An 18,439-nucleotide genomic window follows, 5' to 3' on the forward strand; every position below is an offset into this window, starting at 1 on the left:
GTATTTCGTCCTCGCAAACGACACACGCGCTTATACTACAACTATTCGCTAGCTGCAATCGTATCGCGCGTTTCACAAGTCGAAAGATAGAGAAATCAAAGGGCTGATAATAAGAACGACCCGTGTCAAATTTCTTAACGTTATACGAGCGTGTTATTTGTTTACTTTATAGGGGTAACGCATTAGCCAGAAGTTAGATTTATGACGCGAAATAATATATATCGACGTGCCGTCGAATAAAAACTAACCGATTCTATGAAAATCTCCGTCATAAGTCGACAGCCTGACGATTTAATTACATATTCGTAAGCTTATCGAAGTACTCGATCGTATTACGAAAACTTATCCTGAATACAGTATATGCGTTATTTAGAACACTTTGTACAACACACGACGTGATATAATTATCGAGAGATTATACAAGATATTTATTGCAAACATATAATTCGCTAGGTTGACAAAATTACTATACACTCAATTATCCGTTATATCGATAAGACGCGTATGGCGTTAATTGTATGTTTAAGGCAACTATTTATATAGTATACTGATCATTTATTAAGCGTCGTAATTTGTATGTGTGTTACGGGTCGATCGGCTAGTGCGTCGTTATTCATAATGCCCGGTCGTTATGAATAATAACTAAAACGGCCGGCCAGCCCGATGAATATTGATTAATTTACTAGATTAACCAGACATTTGGAGAAAGGTAGGATTCTCTCGGGACACTTGGCTACGAGGAAGAAAATTCCGCTTTTCACGAATCGTTTCCAAGTATTCGAAGAGCAGCACGTTCATACTGTACGGGTCGTATCAATAGAGCAACGTGTGTCCAACGTATCAGGAAGGTCTAACGATATCGAAGTAAAGCGTCGATTATCCAGACAACCCGGGTAACAATTAGCCCAAATAGACGCTTAAAAAAACGGTATAGTTCTTTCGCGATATAAATACAAATGTACTGCCGGCAATTAGACAACATGGTAAACGTTGCGTTGACGAAAATTCAAAGGTACTCTGTCTTTGCCGCAACAAGTATTCTCTCGTTCCGTTGGAGGCAGATAAGCATAACAGAACGTCGTTTTTGTTATGAGCCCTTGGATCGTTATCACGAATCACTATCGACGCCAGTGACCGATCAACCGGTAAGGGAGTTCGCCATCGCCGCGGCCGGTAGGGAATAAGAGTGATTCGTATCGACTGCGATGCGTCGCGACGCTATGCGTCGGTTGCACGTCGTTGGTACACGAGGAACGACGAAAACGACGGGAGAGCTCGTAGGAGAAGGGGGAATCAGCGGTGTGGGTTACGGCGCGGCGTGCGCCGGATCGATCGGTAACGAAGTTTACGAGGTTTCGCAAGCTCGGTTTCGACGCGAGCGGCAGGATCGATGAAAGGATGGAACGTGCCACAAGTAGGCTGGGAACGTTTCGAGACCCGGGTTGAAAGCTCAGTCGAAGCTTTCACGCGTCCTGGAACGTACACGGCTCTTGCACGCGCGCTTCCTCGTCGTTTCTCTATTCCTCCCTCTTCTCCCATTCGTTGTTCGCGTTCTCTCTTTCTCTCTTCTCGATCTTCGTTTCTCGTCTCGTGCGTGCACTCGCGACGAGACGTACGACACCAGCGGAAGATCGCGACCGACGACACGTGAAATCGACGCGAGAATACCACTACGAATAGGATCGAGGGGCCTTCGGTACGCGAAACGCGGCTAGGACTCGGTTTCGCCGGTCCCACCACCGTTTAATTAACCGTCTCTCACCGACAACCCTTCGGGGAGAAACGTGTGTGCGCGCGTGCCTTGCTGCGTGCTGCGTGTCCCGACAGTTTGCGTGTCTGTACTGTGTGGCTGCGTGCCTACATGCCTGCATGCCTGCATGCCTGCGTCTAACTCGGTACGTGCTTGTGTTTACCAATCGTTTCACCGTCCCATTTACGCGGCCCGATTTTCCTTTTTGCTCGATATTCAAACCCTTTACCCCTCTAACTAACCCCACTTGCCTCCCTCCTTCCACCACCTTCCTACTTCAACCCTCGTCTACCCTATTCGCCCTCCCCTTTACCCTCTTCCTCGCTCTCTATATTCCTTCCGAATCTCGTCGTTCGTCTCTCTCTCCGTTTCACGCCGTTTTCATTTTTTCCTTCCTCCGAGCCAATTACCCTGATTTCTTATCCGAGACGCGGCAATTAATTGATTATTTCATACGGGACGAGACAACGATGAAAGCGCGCCGATGGCTCGCGAAATTGCTCGTTTCCATTTACAAACAGTGGAGTTACGATCGAACAAATATCGCTAGTACCGGTATATACCTTTAGACCTATATATATATATATATATATATATATATATATATACGTGCCTTTTGTTCGATCAGGGTCGCGATTATGTGGACGGGGCTACAATCTTCGCATTCGTCGGACTTCTCCCGAACGACAGATAACGTCGTCGAAAAGTCAATGTAAACAGAGCGTTGCATAAGCGGAGAATAGCTTATTGCTTGTTCTACTAGCTTCCCTATCACTAGCTACCGTTACTAGCGTAAACACGAAATTTCGTAGTGTCGAGGTCTGTTCGCTCGGACATGGCCGAAGGTTCAATTTTTTGAAAACGTAAGGGAAATAGAAGATACGACCTGTAGAACGAAGAAGCAGTAACCACGAAACGGAAAGAACGTAACTGGAATGTACGGTTCCCGCGGTGACTGTAAAAAGCTAACTGGGTAGGAGGTAAAATTAAATTCAGATTGAAAGTTTAATTTTTCGAGAAGCTAGTGAGCACTCGGGTACCTGGAAGGCAAGGAAAAATGTAACGTCGTAAAACAAATAAACAGTTCTTGTATTAGATCGGATAGAAAGCAATTATTTTCGCATCTCGTCCGCGAAGCAAACTGAGTAAAAAGTAATTACATCGAGGTTGAAATTCAATTTTTTAACGACGTAACACGTCGTAAAGAAAATGGGAAACCTAATCCGTCAAATAGAGAAGCAGCTCGTAAATCGAAAAGAGCCTAACTTTGACGTACGGTTTCCGTGGTAACTGTAAAGTTAACCGGATAGCGGATAATTGGATGGAGATTGAAATTTGAGAAACGAGACAATTCCTTCCTTCCTTCCTTCCTTCCTTCTGTAATTGATAGAAACCACTGTGTCTTCGCTCAGTCTTCGTCGCCACGACAATTTCGTGTACCGATGCAATGTCAAACGTGAACAATTCGTTCGTAATTCAAACTCCACTCTTTGTGATGACGAGAAATACCGATACGATGATCGGAAGCGTTTAGAAACCGTTCGTGATTCAAGAATCGCTTTTTTATCGCGGTGAAAATTCCTAAATATAGATCGATGCGATGTTAAAAATTCCGTGAAAAATTTAGCTTCGATGTGGATGTAACATCGGAAAGAACGAGAATTCGCTGGTAATTCGAAATAAATTTCATCGCGAGAACCTGTAACGGCGATCTACGAACTCGGAAACGATCACGTTTACGTTCATACTCTACATTTCGCGCGAAATTAGCTTCGAACGATCGTATCCTATCCGATGGCGCCGAGATGCGTGTGTAATCGCGTGAATGAAAGGGAGAAAGATGAAAGAGAGCGTGAAGAGCGACAGCGTGAGCGAGATAGGGGCGTGAAAGAGAAAAATGGTGAATTCGAATGGGTCATTGATAGAGAAATATAGCGATCGGGATAGATCAGAAAAGGAGAAGAAATGGCGGATAGAAGCAATACGTCGAGCACGAGTAGTTTAACGTTACTGGCGATGCCGGGCGCCAGTCCCGACGGTGGGGCCAGTCCTCGAAGGGCCGTCAGTCCCTTGCTCGAAGTCCGTAGGCCTCACTGCACCCTCAACTGCGAAACTTGCAACGCCTTCTTGGAGGATTTGTACAGGCACAGTAGGTTCAATATTTACCATTCGCCTTTCGTCTTTCGCTGACATTTTTTAACTGTTTTCATCTCCCTTGATGATTCTATTCGACGTGGTTCGCTTCTCGAACCTTTCCCACTGTTTCACGCGTTACTTGCACCTGCTCTTTTGCCTCTTTGGCAAGAGAAATACATATATATATATACACGAAGTCATTCGGTTGTAACAACGCGAGCTGTGGCGAGAGTCGTTCGACCAAGAAAGACTCGTTTCACTGAAACGGACAGCTAAGTAGTAAGAGGAGCGATCGAACCGGCACGACGGTATACTACGCCGCGTGTCATAACTACAACCATCCAAAAGTTTCGACTTTCGTGTGGTGTGTATATACAGTGGCCGACGAAGAAATATTTGAACATTCGTTGTAGAGAAAATTTTCATGTACGTATTACCCGAGTTACGCTTGAAGATCGTTGCAAGAAAGGACACGATTTTTTCTTTCTCGTGTGCGAACAATTTTAAAGTCGAATATCTTATCGATCGATCGTACATCATCGGGGTGGACTTTTTATCAAACTATGGGGTGACAAGTGTTTACGCGAAAGATGTGATTTCTCTACTCTTTTAAAAGATATTCTTCCCTAAAGTATCGACTTTGCGTTTATTTTATTCATAAGAGGTCTGACTAACCGGATTCTGTCGCATCCTATCCATACAGTTTATATGGCAATAGAAATCGAACATTTTAGAATGGTTTTATGGTTACAGCTTTGTACGTGTTGCTCCATCCTAAAAATCATCTTAAAATTGTCTGTTCTTACAAGGTACGAAGTACAAGACACAACGCGACGAGATCTGACTGGAAATATATTCGATCGACATTTTCAATAAAAACAACGATTCTCCGTTGGTTTCGTAGTTATGAGACGCGGTGTGTATAAAATCGCGATCGTGAATGAACGAAAACAAATTGTTACGTGAATAATTAACGTGGACGAATCGATGCTCGCGTAGATAAATAAACCGAGTGAAATTGGAATTTGTGATTGTGTCGATGATCGAGTTGTCGTCGCAAGCTTGTCCCTTGCTCTGTTTCAGAAATCGTGGAAGGAGTGAAGAGAGCCGGAGGTTCTCCTTTGAGGCCTGCGATCGACGAGTCTGCCGTCGAGGAAGAAGTAAGCGAGTCCTTCTCGACTCTTAAACTTTCCAAAAATTCCAGCAATAACGCTCAAACGATTCCGTCGTATAGGTGGCTACTCTGATGAGGCGATGTTGGGCGCAAGATGCCGCGGATAGACCTGATTTTCCCGCGCTCAAACAAACTATACGGAAAATTAACAAGTGAGTAAGGACGACAAGAGAACGTTCCCTTGATGATTCTTCGTCGAAGAAAGCTCGATCCGAACGCAATTGAAAATAGAAGATCGCTAGACGAAGAAAGCGAAAGGAAACGAGGGAGAAAAATAGAAAACTGCGCAGAGGAAATTTAATACGGATATAATCGAGAACTTAATGAGACGTGGAAAAGCGTAAAGTATTTACTTGACGTTAATACGGCAATAAAATATTAACGTGATGGTAATATGAAAATCGACTAAAATAGACGTCAAGAGATAGAGTAGACATAGACGAGGAAAACGTTTAACTTTATTAGGTAGAGTATGTATGAGAAAGTGGGCGCTGCTTACGAGATTTATTCGAGGCACGAAGACTAGGAGACGTTAAGACAAGTAGTATAGAGCTCTCAGTTGAGGATTATTTTTAAACGTACAATCGGATAAGTAAAGTTCTACCGTGTAAGCAATTTAATCTTCGCAAGCTGTGAACGATAATTTTTTAACGTGACATTTTTATTACGACGTCGAACCCGTAAATTGTTTACTAAGAATGCGATCGTAAATGTAAACTAAGAATGTAAGAATCCGAACGAAGCGATTAATAATTCTCGAGAATTTTAATGTTTGTCTAATAATTGGACAGATTTATCTCGTTCCCTTTGTGTCTTAATGCTTATGGATGGGGGTGTACGTTCTCTGGTTTTTCTCGCCCTCGTCAGCTACTCTTCCAATATTGACATAATTGTCAGCTCTCGTGTCGAATCGCGCTACAGTCGCTAGCGATATTCTTTTCCTAAAAGTGTTTGCGAATTCACATAGCGGAGATTCTTGGATACAAACCTTTCTTCCTTTGGTAGGAAAAAAGTAAACGAGGGTGGACAAACGATCAGCATTTGTCGCGGCAACGCGTTAAAATAAGATAGGGATTATTTGGGTCAACTAAGATTCAACGGCTTAAGATTCAACTTTGAACTTTGCACAGAATAATAAAATCCGTTGTATATCACCCGACACTACTAGTCTGTAATAACGGAAGAATGAGAGATATATCGTGTATTTTAGCTTTAGCAAGAAAAGATATCAGAAGCGAGACGATAATTCAGATAATTCTATGATAGAATTCTGTAATCAAACAGGTATTATACAAGGATTAATAGAGTAAATGAAATAACTTCTAAAAATACACTCTAAAAGTAATACACACGTGCTCCTGAATATTATGATAATCGCAATTAAGACTACCAACATTGATTCAACAAACGTTTTACCTCCTAACAAATATTTTTTATTGAAATAAAATTCTCGCAGAGAATGCGATATATTTAGTCGTTTAGCACGCCACGAACAACTAATTAAACAGACTATCTTCAAGTATACATCGCCGGAAACTTGTTCACGATCGAACGTAGCGAACTCGAAACAAATTCCAACCCGGCGCTTAAACTTCTCCAAAACTAGCGATACTACGAAGTCTATTTTGAAAAATACACTGTTTCGTTGTCACTGCCTTATCGCTGACTCGGGCAACGGGATAACAATTAAGGACTTGTTCGAACGACGAGCAGAGAAAGAATTCTATCTCGTTGCAGAGACTACGAGAGCAGCAACATCCTCGACAACTTGCTCTCTCGTATGGAACAATACGCAACCAATTTGGAGACTCTGGTAGAGGAACGTACCGCGGACTACTTCGAGGAAAAACGTAAATGCGAGGAACTCCTTTATCAGTTGTTACCAAAGTAAGTAGAATCGTTGATATTATTCGCAACTCGTAGACCGCGTGCACGTGGCACGCGTACAGACAGAAGGTTGCGCTTAGATCAATCGGTAGCCTTTCATAGCGCTCCACTTTACGATCTCGCTTCCATCGATCGCTTCTATCTGCAGTACTCGTAGATTTTTTTCAACGAAATTTCCAGATCTGTCGCGTCCCAGTTGATACTCGGCCAAAGCGTAATAGCCGAAACGTACGACCAAGTGACGATCTACTTTAGCGATATCGTAGGATTTACGAAGCTCTCCGCAGAGAGTACGCCTCTTCAAGTGGTGGATTTACTCAACGATCTATACACGTGTTTCGACTCCATCATCGAGAACTTTGACGTTTACAAGGTGAAGTTACAATTTTCTAGTACGTTCTGCGGCCTGGAATCTCGATTAGCAGCAAAAGGATTATGCGGAGGACGATACCTCGCAAGAAAGATCGAGCAACGGGAATAGAAACTAAGAAACCTTGTTATACTTTTAGCTTTTTCTGTCGTTTGAGATAAGTGACATTTTCACACGTGGAAACAAAGTTACTCGATTCAGTTCAGACGTTTACCATTCTGTATACGAAGATATCGTCATCGATCGTCCTTTCAATGTCGCGTAGATTTGTACGTACGATGATTACTATCGAATCGAATCGTGTAGTGAGACACGACTCGATGTATTTTCTAGGTGGAGACAATTGGCGACGCTTATATGGTAGTGTCAGGATTACCGGTGAGGAATGGAACGAATCATGCCAGAGAAATTGCCAGGATGAGCTTAGCCTTAAGAGATACCGTGATGACGTTTAGTATACGTCACAGACCGAACGAGCAATTGAAACTTCGAATTGGAATGCATACTGGTAAAATCGAAATATCTCCGTAGCTTGTCTTTCTCCTTCGCTGTTCTCTGCGCAAGATGAAATTTAGCATTCATTTAACAATACCGGAAAATATAATATCGGCCATGCATTCCTTCGTTCGAAATCATTTTCAAACGTGTTACTCTATCGATAAAAAATTTCTCCAAACTTCTTATTTTCTTTCTTATTTCTTATTTTAAGTATGGGCACGCTAAAGTTTCTCTTAGAGTCCTTTTGCTCGTTTAAATAAGAGTAACATTGAAACATACATACTCTAGAACCGCAATGTGGTTGATCAGTATTCATAAATTGATATGCTGCAAGTTGTATACTATGCGCGTGATTGCATGTTGTCGCAACTCGCATATTAAACGTTCGTAGACGCGTGTATGAAAGACTGGTCGCAATTTCAGGACCTTGCGTGGCTGGTGTAGTTGGCTTGAAGATGCCCAGGTATTGCCTATTCGGCGACACTGTCAATACCGCGTCTAGGATGGAGAGTAATGGAGAAGGTAATTCAATAGTTGTACCTTTTTCAAGATCAATCCTTTCCACACGGATTTCATTTTTTTAATTAGAGTTTCTTAACAAATACATTAATTATAATGTTAACTCTTGTACAGTTAAACAATTGCAAAAAGGTTCATCCCAATATTAATACATTTTCTTTACTCGTAGCTCTAATGATCCACGTTAGTCCAAAAACGAAGGAAATCCTGGATACTTTTGAAACTTTCGAGCTCGTTTGTAGAGGCGAGGTTACTCTGAAGGTAAGGCTTTCGACTAATCTAAGAAAGTGAGAAACACGCGTGGAAAAACACGACGAGAGGTCACGATTCGTCTTTCAATTTTCAGGGTAAAGGCACGATGACCACGTACTGGTTGATCGGCGAAAAGCCAGTGAACAATATTCAACAGCCAAGCGTTTCCTTATCCTCGCCGGCAACGACAGTGACAGCCATGACAACGATCGCGACGACAAGTACTCCGATCTCAACAACGATCGACCCTCCGCACGAAGATGTTACAAGCTTGTCGTCGCGTCGACCTGATCCAGTAGTACAACCAAAGATACAAGACATTCGATCCTTGCAATCCTCGCAACAGAATTGCCAGGATCAAAATCGTCGTGCAGTTCAGAAAGGTCTCCAAGAGCAACAACGATCGCAATCGAACCAGCAGAAGAATCAACAACAAATTCCTCATCGACAGCAAATTGCAAATCAACGCGAGGCTTCGACGCAAAATCGTAAGGGAGGCAGCAACGAGGGAAATGGTGGCGACAGTGGTCGCGGTGGTAGCGACGAAGGTGGTGGTGGTGGTGCCGGTGGAGAGTGGAACAACAATAATAGTGGTGGAAACAACAGTGGAGGAAACGGCGCGTTTGCGACGGGAAACGGCGTGGCGAGCCGCGGCCGTACGATAGGTAACGGTTCGTTCGTGGATGGTTCGCCGTCTCGGAATCGTTCATCCGTGAGTTCGACATCGAGCAACGTCGTGTCTCAAGGGCGGCGTTCTTATCAAGCCGGCGAGAGCGTGCCAAATCACACGGAAAGCGGCCCAAACGCGCCGCTCCTCGTACCCACGACACCCCCCTCGCGAGTCTAGTTCCGTTCCCCTCGATTCTTGCACCACACTTTGCGATCTCTCGTCGAGAAGTCGACTTCATCGTAATACGTGTATCATCGTTTCGTGTAGACTAGCAGCTAAGCATCCTCCGACGATCGGCGATTCCGATCGAAATTTGGGTCCACACGTTCGAAAGAATATCTTTCGAAGTAAAAATGAACATTACGGGAACACGATCGTTATTTATTACGTGGAGGGACGGAGGGAGTTGCGCGGAGGGATGTAACGTAGGTGGAAGCGATATAGTAGTAGTAGTGAGCTCGTAAAGCGAAGCGTTAAGTAGGGGGTCACTAATTGATCTAGCCGCAGCCGAGGTCGTATAACTCGATTGTACAATTGAAATCAATTTCTATTATCGTTAGCAGTTCACTTAGAGCTTTTAGAATAGAAGTTAGGAACGAGTTACAGTAGAACCTCGTTTATCCGTATTTCGTTTATAGCTGCGAGTTAGTGCTCTGCTAGAGATATACGAAGTTACGACTTAACTATTATTCCAACTATGGCAGAGTATAAGTTTAGTTATATATGCGTGTATTTCTATAGCGAACACAATTATGCGATCGTTTGTTTGTATTCGTAAGAAATTTTACGTGTCAAAGATGGAACGCGATTCCTGACTTCCGAACGTTAGGGTCGTTTAAAAGGAAATTATAAGTCATGTGATCAGGCTATAACATTAACAAGTTCTACGAGAGAAGTCCCTAAGCTATAACGTGTAACTTGTCAATTTACAAATATTATTAGTTGTTAAATTATCGTCGAACAGGGTCCTGCTTCTGTTATAATTATCCAACTAATAGCAAGGACTGAAGGGAACGGCTAGTAAACTTCTATTACCGGAGCTGTTCGATTATTTAAACTATTTCAGCTTTTGATCCATTTCAATAAATTGGGTTCTACTGTATAAGCATTCTTCTTTTCAAGGAGACAAATTATCGTTAAAATATACTACGAAGGAAGAACTGATTCATATTCTACGGCCTAAATAAGGCACTAACAAGTACATGCTTATGTCAACGAAACTTGAAAATTTTATCTACTGACCGACTTTGCTATATCGCTTCCTTTTACTATACATACATACACAACATACTATGTATACTCTGTCCTCCCGATGGAAAAGCGAGAACCATCCAGTTCCTCGCGTGTGAAAGTTCGTCTCTCTCCCTCCCTCTTTTCCTGCCATCACTTTCCCCTTCTTTCCACCCTTCTCCTCCTTTCGATCCTTCTCTTCCATCCTCATCCCATTCTCTCTCTCTCTCTCTCTCTCTTCCTCTCTCCCTTCCTCCCTCCCTCTCTCTCTCTCTCTCTTTTCCAGATATCCGCTTCGTATTTCGACGGATAACGTCAACACATTTCAAGGACCAGCGCTTTCAATAGAGAAACCATTAAAGTCTAAAATGCGAGACACGTCGTAAAACGGATTATTTTTGCGCGTGCGCGGAAATCGATCGAAAAGCCAAAAGAGGACAGCAACGGCAGAGGGGAGTGGTCGTGAGTTTTGAATTGAAAAGAAATTACGAAAAGGGTACGTACGAATGTAACTTTGAATATTAGAAAAATCGATCGAATACTTTGTCTTCCGCGTTCCCTTCAGCGTAGCATGTATCCTATCGCTATTGATTTTCGTCGATTCGATCGAAACACGTCCCGTTAGAATGTAGTAGGCACCCTCGGATCGAACATTTCGGAGAAGACGAGCGATCAGAGTGGAAAATAATGGAGGAAGAATGTTAAAGTATAGACATAATGTTATACGTTTGCAAAAATGGAAATTTTACGCGCACATGTTTCTATGTTTGATGAAAACGAGCGTATATTTAATATACGTATACGGTATGCCCGATTCGAAAGAGGCCACCCATTTGTCTTCTGGTTTCTTAAAAAACCTCGTGCGCGTCTACGAAGTTCGACAAACTGCATACGAACTCCGCGAAACTAAATTCGGAATACCGTATAGAGAGCATACGTCCTTTGATACAAATTTAAATTATATTCATGTACGCTACTGGCCATAAGTATCGAAATATGTATTCGTTACGTTTCTTGGAAAATTCTAACGAATAGATTGCGGATTTTTATATATCCCCATGGAAATTTAAAGGCGTATAATACGCACAGTGTGCAAAAATATATAACATATACGTGGTATATACTCATTAGAACATTTAGTGGTCGAAGCAAATCTCTGCTTAGATTCCATTTAATTGGTTTCATACAAAACGCGAATGTGCATACAAAATTACCAATGAATTTTAATCCATGTACTATTTTATATTATAACGCGCGTATAACACGAATGAACGACTAAACACAGTTTGTACTAAATGTCAATGGGATGTTTTAATATTTATGACTGGTAGCGTAATATACTCTTTGTATGCTCTAAGATGCCGAAGATAATTAGGTGACCTGTTTTAGGCGTGACACTCTATGTATAATGATTCTCACACATAAATCTACATATATAGGGTATCTCAACGCTTCATAGCTAAGCTTTGTGTAACATTTTCTACTGGATCGTATCCATAGAATACACTGGCAAAGTTTGGTTGTTAAACTCTGGGACACACTGTATACGTACGCATGAGCGCGCATTCACGCATACACATATATATTCATTTATGAAGAGTTGAAGTTATAAGTATATCGGTGTATATAAAGGAAAAGAGAGGCTGGACCTCATCGGAAAGTCAGTTATCAAATAATGGAGATTCAATCGTGGAATCTTCCAACGCTTACTCGTCATGCGAAAATCGGTCGCATAGCGTCGTGCACGCGCGTGGCTGCTTATATGCGCGTCCACGCCATAAAAGAAAGTACATACATATAAAAATTGCGGCCACACACGTCCTAAGAATCGAATTTCTCTCTATTCGTGTCAATCTCTTTTTGAACGATGTAACAATCGATATTCGGAAAATAAAATTTCTTCGTTTCCACGCACGATACCAGACTCCTCTTCGATTCGTGTCCCTGTACGATCGACGTAAGGAATAAAGAAACCAAGCAAGAAAACACGAAATCTGTCCTGACAGCAGCAACATATTTCACGATTTAAAAAAACATCCAAGGTAACTAAAGTTTTACCTTTTCCTTCGTGTGGTCTTGATAATTAGTTTTCTATCATTCCGTTGCTTTTCAACGTTTCAAAGTTTATTGATACAAAAACTCTTAATTATTTCAGCTATTTAGAAACCTGGGCTGCTTAAATTTTGATTTTCGCATCGTTATTTACATCAACATCCGAAATTTTACGAGTTAAGTCGTTAATCTTTTTAAATTAAAATTTCTCTGACACGATATCTTTATCTTAGAATCTCCTATTTTTTTTTTTTTTTACATATCACTTAGATCTTAGATTCCATATTCCAGATTCTTAGATTAGATTAGGCTTCTATCGGAAACGAGCCATTTTTACATTTGCAAAAATTAAAACCGACCAAACCGAAGTTGCTTTGTCTTTCGTCTGGACTTGTCTTAACTTTTAATAATTTTAGTAATTTCGTAATTATAAGGCGACACTCGCTTAACAAATTAAATGCGATCCTAGGCTTAGAATACAGCATTCTCGAATATCCAATCAAGATAGGAATTGACGCGTGTGTATATTCCAGGACGTCCAGGTTCTCCGCATCGAATACCCCAAGATACTATTCCGATATTTACCCATCTGCCATTTGCAAGCTGATGAAGGAGTGGTCCACCGGAGTCACCCTGTACACGAACGTAGTCATTGGCCGGAATATTAGCTTTGTTCCTGATCGTATCAAGGTCTCTTACATACCTGACAAGCGTCGCCTCCGCCGTTGTAAGCGCCGGCGCAAATCGTCGTATTAGCAATTCGTCGAGCGAAGCTGCTCGTACATTCACTCTGCGGCCATACTGGGACCTCGACTTCCATCAAAACCGGACTATGGGAGCCTCCGTAGTAGCGTGCGCCCCAACCTAAATTTTTAACCATCGATTCTAATCCTGATGCGTCTCTTGTATCAGCTTCGATCAATGCTTCGATCAATGATCGTATTTTTTTATATTCTTTATACTTCGCATATTTTTGTTAATCCGACGAGACAATATGGTTTATTTCGAATTATTTCGAAGCTTACCCTCGACATGAATTTCTATGATTTTCTAATACGTTGTAAAACTCAACATTTGGAACAATTTTCTGCTCTCACGAAAATGTCCAACTCTCTTGTAACAGTTCCTAAGATACTCGTGAAAAATTATCGGTACGACTATAGTGAATTCAGCATATAATTGCGCGTCCGCCGCAGCGTAGGCGTCAGTATCGATGACACTTAAAATGACACTTAATCCAAGCCTGTATAAACTATAAAAAAAGAGATAAGAATCAAGTTTGAATTCACTGAGATAAGAATTCGCTGTAGTGATACCGGCAGTTCTTCGCGAATATCTCGGAAACTAAGAGAGTGCGACGTTTTCGTGAGAGGAGAGAGTCGTTCTAAATTGGACTTTACGTGTTCAAGAATCATCGAAACTGGTGTTTCGAAAATAATGTAAAATAGTGTGGAGAACAGTTAACGGGCACAGCGAAAACGGAAAGGATACCTGTTATAACTGCGTCCTTGTACTCGAACGTTTGACCGATTGGTGGCAGACACACGGGCCAAATGTAACTGTCGAAGACGGTCGGTAGATACAGTTTCACTATTGCTATGTCATTTGCGAAAGTGTCAAGAACAAAGTCTCGATGTATACGTATTTCGGAAATCGTGAAATCCACGGCTCTCGTTTCTTCGCTCGTCGCGAAATCGTATTCTCCGAGCCTGACTTTGATGTCCTGCGGTCCAAATCTGACCAACAAAAGGGAAACTTGAATTAACATTATGCCTTTGTACTGAAAACCAGGAAGATGAAACGCGAGGAAGAGGTAAAGCAGAGAACGTTCCGTTCAGAATCTGCACATGGAGAACTGGTCAGGTTCTTGACTATCTTTAGGTTTAAGAAAATACGAGATCTTGTACACGCGATCGTAGCAACCAACTAGTTGCCGAAGATCACCAAAAAACACGAGTAAAATTAGCCAGTTTCCTATGATAAACGACGTACTTTGAATCGATATATACGTTCACGCTACGAGCAATTGTGCTGCAGATCTGCCGCGTAAAAGCAATAAAAATAAGTTATCGATGGTATCTCGATGCATTCATAAAGTCGTTAAATAATGTAGCCGACATTTTTATAACATCGAAGAACTTATGTTTGTATTTTCTTACTTCTTTAAAGAATATACGGAACGTTCCTTTTTATGGCCATCTTGTAAGATACATTGATGGTCTTCGCATTACCATATTGAGTAAAATTCCTAATCTACGGGACGAAAATTTACCTGTAAACGCAGTGGGCAGCAGTTAAAACGTGTCTATCGGTGACGAGCACACCGCCACAATAGTAAGCGTTATCCGTTGTAAGAAGAGCCACCATCCAGGGCCATTTCGTGGGATAGGCCGGTCTACCGCCCACCAACTTGCTTTGACTTTTCAATGTAGTTCCGCATCCTCTCAATGCCGGATTTTTAGGCCGAGACGTTGTCGTTCTATGCTCGCCCGACCAAACGATTCTCACCTCGTTTTGTTTCTTATCGTCACTCGCTGAAACGAATAGCCAGCTATTACCACTCCGTCCATAAGTTATATTCCAGTAGAAACGAATTTGTTTATCGTTCTCTTAACAATTTAAATTATCAATTTGCATATTTCATATGAAATCGACAAATGTGCCAATACTTACGATACGACGCGTGCCCTTCGTGCTCGACAGATCGTTACATACGTACCAGCAATCTGCGGAAGAGTGTCGACAAAATCCTCGTCTACCATAGAATTTGTACGCGTTTCGTTCCCGAGCGTTCTCGAGCAACAAATGCCTGTGTATCTGTTTCAATTCCATTAGATTCAATCCGATTCAAACTTTCACGCAGGGAAACGAATTAAACACTTACGTTTGGTCGATTAGGCACGAGTGATTTATAGCCAGCGTAAAGTTTGAGCCATACTCGTGAGATAAGCACCGTTTCAAGTGCTCGCAGTGACCCGATTCGTTGTTCAATCCGGCACACTTCGAAGACGTCGGTACCTATGTAAATGCAAATTCTCTTCTGCTTAAGCTATCACGTTTTACATTTATCTTATGACTACGCTGCGCATATTTATGTATCCGCAAGAAATATAAATAGCGAAAATGTACAAACTACACGTAATATGCAAAAATATGGAAGATTTACGAAGTAACGTATTTATTATAATATTTAGAGGATGTATAAAATCTCATTTTAGAATTCATTTTTTTAATCGTGTTTGTGAAAACGTATAAAAAAATGCATAAACGTCCGCAATCTAATTATCGTTAAGTTTTACGTACCATTCCAGTTGAAGAGGCTCTTTGGTGATGGATATGCTCTGCAAAATCTATCAATGACAGAACAAACGATCAACGATAGCGATCGGAGGATGTCCAGAACAGATAAATCTATTTGCAACCAGTGCTTCCGTTTATGAACAAAACAAAAAATTTTCTCTCTAGCACACGAATCTATGTTAAGCATTTATGCTACGAGCTTTCTCGTTCGCCAACTAGCATGAGCTGGGATATACACACGGTTCTTTCGTAGAAACCCGTCTGTATCAGTATCAATTTTTTAATCGGATTACCATTTAACTAGAAAATGTTACAATCTCGAAATTTGAAACTAATAAAGTCAAATTAACTTTAATTTGGTCGAGTATGGTTCTCGCAAATATAATATAAATAAATATAATACAATTTATTATCGTGAGATGAAACTTGAAACGATGCGAGACAGAAAAGTTTAGAATATCGCTAATTGAAGAACTTATTATGAGAATAACAGGTTAAAGAAATATCATCGAAGGAAACAGTGTCTTTACGCGGAAAAAGTACAAAGTAACTTACCTGTCGTGTTTTTGCCATAGCTGGAAGATCGAGCAAGTGACATTGCGCAGAAAACGCAAAAAAGAAACGTTGATTGCATCAACTTCTTTCGAATTTCCATCTCTTAGCTTCTTCTTAATTACCAACTGCATCGACGAAAATGATTTGTTTGCCAGAACGTCAGAGAGTACCGTGGTAGAGATCGAATGAAACAGCCAAAACGAATAGCAAACGTTCTCTTATATACACGTGCATATTGCCTAGGCATGCAACCCGCTATACACTTGAGTCTCTCGTTTGTAGAAACCGAGGCGCTACGCTGTCTTGATGTGATTTCTATCAATCAACTTCGATCATAAATGTTAGACCGTATACATTCTGTGTTACGATTGTAGATAAGGTGCGTAAAATTTACTTTTCTTTTCTCCTCTTGCCTTCCTTTCCTCTTTTTTCTTCATACCGCCTAATGTTGTTATAAAGTTAAAAGCAAAACATTCAAAATTCCTTATACCTATCTGGATCGATAATATTTTAATTTAATTACGTCGATGATTATGAAAATGGCGTAAGTCTAAAACTTAAAGTAGTTCAAATTCTAATTTATTTTACGTTATATCAAGCAAACTTACAATAATGTGCAAGAACTTTTGCGCAAAAGATATATGACTCCAGTTATATTTATAGTCACTGTCACAATTAAGGAAATGTTCACAGTGTGCGATATCTTAATTTCTCGTGCCGATTTTAATTGAGAAGAAATCGTGCCTCCTCGAGCAATCAGCAGCCAGCTGGCGAGTCGTCCCGCCAAAAGGACGAAACATTAGTTCAGTACCGGCAAGCATGACGTTCGTACGTGTTATTCCGTGCGAAATGCGTGATTTCAACTTCGTAATAATTCTTCGCCTTTTATAGATTATTATCAGGTATATTTAACAAATACACGTTTGTTTAATAGTTCGTTTGTTTAACAGTGTCATATGGAAATTAAACAATTTCTCAAATTCGTTTCATTCGTGTTACGTTGATTCCTTACTTGACTGTCACTAACAACTTGCATATGAACCTTGACAAAACAATTTGAGTTTACATATTGTATTATTTTAATATAATTTGTGGTTTCCTGTGTACGTATCGTAAATTAATTTTGAAGATTATATATGCTGAGATCGTTTTCCATCTATAACAATAATTATAATTTTCCGGCCAAAAATGTGGTAGTGGTGGTGGTAGTGGTGGTGGTGGTGGTGTAAGTGGAGGTGGAAGTGGTGGTAGTTGTGGTGGTGGGGGTGGAAGTGGGGGTGGTGGTGGTGGAAGTAGTGGTGGTAGTGGTGAGGGTGGTAGTGGGGGCGGAAGTAGTGGGGGTGCAAGTGGTGGTAGTGGTGGGGGTGGAAGTGGGGTGGAAGTGGGGGTGGTGGTGGTGGAAGTAGTGGTGGTAGTGATGGGGGTGGTAGTGGGGGCGGAAGTAGTGGGGGTGCAAGTGGTGGTAGTGGTGGGGGTGGAAGTGGGGGTGGTGGTGGTGGAAGTAGTGGTGGTAGTGGTGCGGGTGGTAGTGGGGGTGGAAGTGGCGGGGGTGCAAGTGGTGGTAGTGGTGGGGGTGGAAGTGGTAGTAGTGGTGGGGGTGGAGGTAGTGGTAGTGGTGGGGGTGGAGGTGGTGGTAGTGGTGGGGGTGGAGGTGGTGGTAGTGGTGGGGGTGGAAGTGGGGGTAGAAGTAGTGGTGGTAGTGGTGGTGGTAGTGGGAGTGGAAGTGGGGTGGAAGTAGGGGTGGTGGTGGTGGTGGTGGAGGTGGTGGTGGAAGTAGTAGTGGTGGTGGTGGGGGTGGTAGTGGGGGTGGTAGTGGGGGTGGTAGTGGGGGTGGTAGTGGGGGTGGTAGTGATGGTGGTGGGGGTGGAAGTGGTGGTGGTGGTGGAGGTGGTGGTGGAGGTGGTGGTGGAAGTAGTAGTGGTGGTGGTAGTGTTGGAGGTGGATGTGGTGGTGGTAGTGGGGGTGGTAGTGGGGGTGGAAGTGGTAGTAGTAGTTCTTTTTTTGGCCGATGTATGTATCGGTCCATCATCACATTGGGCAAATCGC

The 18,439-nt window shown here is 42.0% G+C and overlaps 2 protein-coding genes across 7 annotated transcripts in view; one reads left to right on the forward strand and one right to left on the reverse strand.

The window, feature by feature from the left end:
- The window catches only part of LOC117166407 (atrial natriuretic peptide receptor 1), a 38,995-nt gene extending 26,599 nt beyond the window's left edge, over positions 1-12,396 (forward strand). For 3 of the 6 annotated variants that reach the window (XM_033350342.2, XM_033350343.2, XM_033350341.2), the window contains exons 18-25: positions 4,970-5,046; positions 5,121-5,212; positions 6,798-6,947; positions 7,128-7,320; positions 7,651-7,825; positions 8,239-8,337; positions 8,504-8,595; positions 8,681-12,396. In XM_033350342.2, coding sequence (XP_033206233.1) covers positions 4,970-5,046; positions 5,121-5,212; positions 6,798-6,947; positions 7,128-7,320; positions 7,651-7,825; positions 8,239-8,337; positions 8,504-8,595; positions 8,681-9,433 — 1,631 coding nt within the window. In that variant the 3' untranslated portion in view covers positions 9,434-12,396. The remainder of the gene's footprint in view (positions 1-4,969; positions 5,047-5,120; positions 5,213-6,797; positions 6,948-7,127; positions 7,321-7,650; positions 7,826-8,238; positions 8,338-8,503; positions 8,596-8,680) is intronic. The other 3 variants (XM_033350347.2, XM_033350345.2, XM_033350344.2) reach the window with 2 other exon arrangements.
- On the reverse strand, positions 12,397-16,533 carry LOC117166411 (trypsin-1). The gene is made up of 8 exons (XM_033350353.2): positions 16,394-16,533; positions 15,842-15,888; positions 15,423-15,556; positions 15,258-15,355; positions 14,811-15,072; positions 14,030-14,274; positions 13,242-13,402; positions 12,397-13,171 (listed from the first exon to the last, which is right to left on the reverse strand). Exons 1-8 carry the CDS (start codon positions 16,491-16,493, stop codon positions 13,010-13,012), a joined length of 1,209 nt encoding a protein of 402 aa, XP_033206244.2. The 5' UTR covers positions 16,494-16,533; the 3' UTR covers positions 12,397-13,009.
- Positions 16,534-18,439: the final 1,906 nt, after the last annotated feature.

This window comes from Bombus vancouverensis, chromosome 15, assembly GCF_051014615.1.
Source record: "Bombus vancouverensis nearcticus chromosome 15, iyBomVanc1_principal, whole genome shotgun sequence".
Lineage (NCBI taxonomy): Eukaryota > Metazoa > Arthropoda > Insecta > Hymenoptera > Apidae > Bombus > Bombus vancouverensis.